The sequence below is a fragment of the Glycine max genome, chromosome 7 (genome assembly GCF_000004515.6).
Source record: "Glycine max cultivar Williams 82 chromosome 7, Glycine_max_v4.0, whole genome shotgun sequence".
NCBI classification, from domain to species: domain Eukaryota; kingdom Viridiplantae; phylum Streptophyta; class Magnoliopsida; order Fabales; family Fabaceae; genus Glycine; species Glycine max.
In genome coordinates, this window is record NC_038243.2 from 6,257,575 (window position 1) to 6,263,925 (window position 6,351).

The 6,351-nt window shown below is 34.1% G+C and overlaps 1 protein-coding gene across 1 annotated transcript; it reads right to left on the reverse strand.

Annotated features, from left to right (window-relative positions):
* Positions 1-328: 328 nt before the first annotated feature.
* On the reverse strand, positions 329-3,967 carry LOC100796606 (post-GPI attachment to proteins factor 3). Its single transcript, XM_003528806.4, has 6 exons — positions 3,813-3,967; positions 3,279-3,373; positions 2,422-2,686; positions 2,120-2,316; positions 1,369-1,556; positions 329-918 (listed from the first exon to the last, which is right to left on the reverse strand). Exons 2-6 carry the CDS (start codon positions 3,371-3,373, stop codon positions 632-634), a joined length of 1,032 nt encoding a protein of 343 aa, XP_003528854.1. The 5' UTR covers positions 3,813-3,967; the 3' UTR covers positions 329-631.
* Positions 3,968-6,351: the final 2,384 nt, after the last annotated feature.

A 6,351-nucleotide genomic window follows, 5' to 3' on the forward strand; every position in this document is an offset into this window, starting at 1 on the left:
ACAGTATTATGTAATTTTGTTTATCTTCTAATTCGTAGACTTGTCTCACCAAAAAAATGCAACATCCCGATGAATTTCTGGTTACACGAGGTTGTCGAAAATCAATTTCATAGAGTCGATGAATTTTACCCAACGGTAATTGAAATGCCTTAAAAAATTACATTCCCATCTTCAAATGCTTTATCCAAACACAGGGTCGATGAATTTATTTTTTCTGAGAAAAAACATATTTTAAATAAAGGGCAGATTTTGATGCTACTAAAATGCTTGGAATCAAAGAGAACTGAATATAATTGTTCCATTCCATTCTGTTCATAGTCCAAATGCATACGCGACCCAAGAATCCTTCAAGATTGAATCACTCCACCAATTGAAGTAAGATTTTGTACACATTTTAAGTAAGCTAAAGAGAAATGGGAAAACCCCAATATGATCTTTCGGCCTTGAAGAGAGCGTCAAGAATGTCAACTTCATCTTTCACCCAAATGTAAAGGCAAAACTCCAACTAAATTTATACCAATGATAGAAAGTGAAATGAACACTCAAAAGTGCACCATCGATGATAATATATTCAGGCTTAGCTGTGGGTATAAGCATGATCATTAAAGCGTTGAGTGAGCTTAAAAGGAAGCTACTTGGCCTTCTTAAGAAGATTAGAGGTTCGAAACTCTGCATCGTCTCTAATGAAACTCCACCAAATGTAAGTCAGAGGAATAGTGGTGGCATGCCAAAGAGCATGTGCATCAAAAAGTCCTTGATGTGGAGGGAAATCATAGATTTCTAGGAGCATCGCAAGGCCACCAGCAATAACAACGAGCCAGAGCTTCCAACGCGAAGGATGGTTACTAACACCAGCCCAAACTGCCCACATGGAAAGTTGTGCCACAGCCATCACTACGCAAACTATCATATTCCATCCTACACAGTTAGATTGAGTGTTATCAAAATCCGCAACCACGAGAGGAGAAAAAGGAATGAATAAGAGAAATGACGAACATAATGAAGAAAATTACAAGTTAAAACTTATGTTTCTCTCAAGTGTACATAAAATCTCTCGCATTAGAATACTTGCAGTAAAACCATAACTTCAATTTTGATAAAGATGGTAGCCATTCCAAATCCAATCTTTCCTAAGAGTCACTGCCACTGCTTAAGCCGAAAGAGTGACTTGGAAGAAAAATGATAAGTTAAGAATCTTGTCAATAATCTTGTGATTGAAGAAGAAACCGCATAGATGAATAACATACATAATTAACAGACAGCGCAAGGTAAGTTTTTCATCAAGGAGAGAAATAAATAACACATTGTTCCTACAATCAACTCTCAGTCTTGGCAATAATAATATAAAGATTACATGACAGGACTTACCATAATCTAGTAAATAGAAGTTGATGTACATTACGTGGGTGGTCACAAAAGCAATCAATGGAGCAGCAACCATAACTCTGGTAGCCTCATCCCTAATACTGAATGTCCGTAAGATGGCTAAAATGAGGGAGTACCCAAGGAGAACGACTGCAGATGAGTAGTCTAGTTTCTCTGTTAGATCAACATCTCTGCAGCACAAAACAATGAAAATTAAGCTTTAGAAGAAAAGGACAAAGAACTTGAGAGAAAAAGAAAATTTTAAGATTCATAAATTGCAATATTTGACAAGTAATTGAGACATGTTTCGTTTCTTTCTAACAGTTTGAGTGGGATTTTAAAACAAGAGTGAGGTAATTTCTTGAAAACAATTGGAGCATCAACATAATTCAGAACAATATCAGAATTAGCTTTAATTAAAACCAATTATATTATGGACTACACAAAATGAAGTTTATAAAGGCTTCCATTTTAAAGGAAAAAAAGTCTTCACAGAGGTTAATGTGTCTTAGAAGGGGGAAGTATTAGGAATAATCATATACTAAAAATTAACATAAGAAATAGTTTATGCATTAGCATGTTGTATGCATATATTGTTATTCAATTTGTGTCACATAGTTTGCCAGGTGATTAAAACTTCAATATAAGAACTAAGTAGTATCACTGCACTAAGAAATACCAATAGACAGCATAACAATCAATCATTCTTTAGAATCAGTGCAAAATACTGAAAATATCCACATAAGTAACTTACCGACTGTGGAAAACAGCACTCCAGAACCAGGAGTTAAGTGATAAAAGTCCATACATATGCCACAAACCAGCATACTCATAATATGCCTTCTTTCCATCTTTTAGAGGCAATTTATAGTGTATAAGAATGAAAAAGGAAACCCAACCATGAAAATGCATTGCGAGATTGAGAGCTGAGAAAGCCACAGAAGCAGGCTCCTGATTAAAAGGATACATGGCAGTTCATTAAACAAAGGGATTTGAGATCATTGGATGCCAACTCAAAATGAAAAACATTAGGATATGGCTTCTTTGCTATCATACCTGCATCCCATATATACGCCTGAATGGCCATTTGCCATGATATTTGACAGGTCCAAGGTTATGTGACTCCCTTTCTTTCTCTCTGTCAAGCATGCAGTAGTACCGGCAGTCACCTTGACAATCCCATTTTTTCCATTGTAAATAGAGTGGTTCTTGTTGCATGTACCATGGGCGATCAATAAATTCTCCATCAGAAGAAAATTTACAGTTTGGAAAGCATCTTTGCCCAATGCATCCAGTTTCTTGACATTGTGTTATACAACCCCTGATTTCCAAATCAAACAAGAAATAAAAATAGATTGGAGAAATCAAAAAACATAACTTAAATCATAGAGCAAATAGTAACTCAAATTTGGATGCAATGAAGATTTCCTATGTACTAAAATTAGCAAAACTGAAAAAAGGAACCAGAGGTAATAGATGATGGGCCAGTAGGAAAGGCATCACTTTTAGTGGTAGTATAGTATCTAAAGTTTAGTTCTTGATAGAAACCAGTGATCTCAATTAATCCAAGAGGCAAATCCTACCTAGTGATGGGGCTTGGTTGTTATTGTTGATGATGTTATATCGGAAACTACTTTGTATGGGGATGTTTGGTGTGAGAAAATGCCTTTTGTTTTTATTTTCTGTTTTTTTCTTTCAATTACAAAAATGTCACATTGTTTTCATTTTGTTTCCAATTTTCACAGGGTTGTATAAGATTTTGTTTTCACTATTTTCAGTACAAACTAGGAAAACCGGAAACAATGAAAAAGTGGCATTTTTGTAATTAAAAACAGAAAACAATTTCTCAATCCAAACAACTCCTAACATCCCAAGTTACTTCACAGTAAAGATTGGAGCTAAGTAGCAAGTACCTATAGCGCGGATCAGCATCACCAGCACTTGCGTCAATTACCTCCACAGACCAAGAAAGCACCAAAAGGAAAGCACACACCCAACCATCTAACATCTGGTTACATCACATTTAAATTAAAAAGAAAAGAGAGAACAAATATTTACACAAAATCTAAGATATAGAGAGAGAATAAGATCTTCAAATCAAGACCCACATCTCAAATCTCGTGGAAATGGAACCTTCAACGTTGTGATAGATCGGAAGTTCAAAAAATAAAGAGTGGAAATAGCTCAAGCAGACAAAATCGCATCTACGCAAAATTTGCAGATACATTTAATAACAGAATAATACATGGTAGCAGATTGAGCTCTAGTGGGAGGTGAAACAGGGCAAAAAAGAATAAAACTTTGAATAGTTTTCGGCGAAGAGAGTGGTGTGTTAAATATAATGAATTAAAATTGGAAAAAACACAGATGAGCTTCTAATTCTAACCCCTTTCTCCCTCCCTAGCTTTTCGAGCATGCAGAAGAAGAAGGGAGAGGGAGATGCTTACAATGGCCGACTAAGGGTGGCGGCGCAGTGGCGAGGTGGCACGGCGGCGCGGTGGCGTGGTGAAGAGAGACCGATGGCAAATGTGTGGACACTGAAGAGAGGAGGAAGAAAATCGAGTGTTTCACTGGGTCGTGAGAGAAGGCCGAAGAGAGACCTTGGGTCAGTAGTGTTGGGTCCTTGTCTCCGTGAGGGAAATTACTTAAAGTACCTATAGTTTGCTTAGTGCACCCCCAAAAAACCTCAAACAGCCAAAAATACCCCTGAACCCCAGCACCTCATATTACCTGCCAAACGCCAAAGCTCCTCCGCCGCTCGCTGCCGCTGCGCGCTTTGCCTCAAGCACAAGGAGTACGACGACTATGTCCAAAACTAGCCAATAAACAAATATAAAAAACACAATTCTGTATTTCTGTTATACAATTATACAATGGAATTGTGTTTTCATTATTTACTAAAGGGGTGAAAAAAATTAAACAACAAAAATATGAGACTTTGGTATACATTATACAATGAAATTGTATTTGTTATTTACGTGGAAAAAATCAAACAATGAAAATTGTGTATAGGGTTGATTTGGGCTAATCATTTTTGTGCTTTGAATTTCAATTATAGTGAAAAAAGTTTGGAAACATTGACCAATATTTATAAAGTTTAAGAACCAAAACCATAAATATAAAAAAGTTTGGGAACCGAAAACATAGTCTACCCTTTTTTTTAAGATGGAATCCAATTTTTTTATTTTGTAACATTTGATGGGATCTATGTTTTTTCTTTATTATATTGAGCCAGTTTTTTTTTATGTTGGACTTCATCAATTTGTGACTTATGAATGTATTATCTATTAAATCGTTATATTTCATGTATTGATTTAAAAGTATGACAATATTATAATTAGTCATTGGAATGATATAATATGCTAAGGCAAATTATTATTTCATATAAACATTACATATATAATTAAAAATTAACATTATGCCATTTATGTTGTTAAGTAATAAACACTAATACAAAAATGCATTTTAACATTGTTGGTCCCATGTCGGTTTTTGCATAAATAATGTTAAAAAATGTAGTGACATTTTTTAAATTAAGCCGAACTTTTTTTACATTGGTTATTAAATAACAGATGTTAAAGTAGGTTTTCAATATCAATTAGTTAATAAATTGATGTTGCAAGAAGAATAACAACAACATTTTACGCAAAATTGATGTTAACTTTAGAGGGATAATAAAATTACCACTCTCTCTCGGAGTCCCTCTCGCACCTTCACTTCATCATAACGATATTTCACTTTTAGAATTTTGTCACCACTGTTCTTCCATTGAGACGATGCTTCACTCTATCTCACTTCATCATCATTCTTGTTTGTGTCAAACTCTCAGAGTTCGATGACAGTGTTGTGGTGCATTTTCCCTTACTTTATATTCTTTCTATCTTTGTTTATAACGAGTGTTAATGACTATTTTTCTCCATTATTCATGATGCCTCGTTGACCTTGACACCGATGAACCATCATTGTTGTGCTTTGTAACCCTTTTATCATATTCATGTTTGAATCTCCCTTGTATCCTTTTCCTCATGCTGGTTGTTGAAATTAGAACATGGCTCATTTTGCTACAAGGGTTTTCTAGGTTTGGGATTGAAAACTAGGATTAATGTTTTTGTTTTCTCATAAGGAGGGAAAGAAAAAAGGGGTTGGAATTGGGTATCGATGTGATAATAATTAAGACTGAAAGAGGAGATTTCTTGATGGTAGTGTCTAAAGTAGATGAAAATTTGTTAGCACCAATAATAGGATCTTATGACAAGTCTTTACCTGTAATTTATTTTGAGGATCTTACGACTTTAGTACAAAAGTATGAGGAATAGATGACAAAATAACTTTACTCATTTAATAAATCTAAAATTATTGTGTGGTGGTGCGACTTTTATGATTTTATCAATATTAAAAGAAATATCATAATCACATCCTCAATTTATCATATCATTAGGTCATTTATGTTTCTCAAAAAAGTTTAGTCGATACAAAATTAATGCAAGACTTATAAATGAATCAAAAGCTTGACACTATGCATGTGTTGTGTGTGACGATGACGATGATGTCATAAATTGAATCATTAATATCACTACCATACTAACTAGCAAACTATCTAGTAAGCCAACCTAAACTAATGACCTTTATACTGAGTTTTGAAATACAATCCAATGCATATATGGAAGAAAAAAACAAGATACAAAACAAGCCACACTCTAAGGCATACTTGAGCTTGGGCAAGGATGTATGTTGGTGTTTAACGATGTATACAACTCTTTTATTCATATAGTACACAAGTAATGATTTTTTATTCAAACATTTCTTCAATGATTTTGTTTGAGTTGTTGCTTTATTTCTAGAGTATTGCATATTTAAATAAGTATTAAATATGTCTTTATTCCTTTAACTTTTAATGGATTTCATTTTTAGTTCTTAAATAAAATTTTGATCAATATTAGTCCGTATATTTTATTCATTAATGTTTATAGTCTCTACGTTAAACTA

Bases quoted from the DNA above. Each gene is read 5' to 3' on its own strand.
- LOC100796606 (XM_003528806.4), bottom strand. From the start codon at position 3,373: ATGTTAGATGGTTGGGTGTGTGCTTTCCTTTTGGTGCTTTCTTGGTCT. The intron at 2,687-3,278 runs GTACTTGCTACT...TTTGGAAATCAG, and splicing joins GATGCTGATCCGCGCTATAG to GGGTTGTATAACACAATGTC. The intron at 919-1,368 runs GTAAGTCCTGTC...CTAACTGTGTAG, and splicing joins CTTCTATTTACTAGATTATG to GATGGAATATGATAGTTTGC.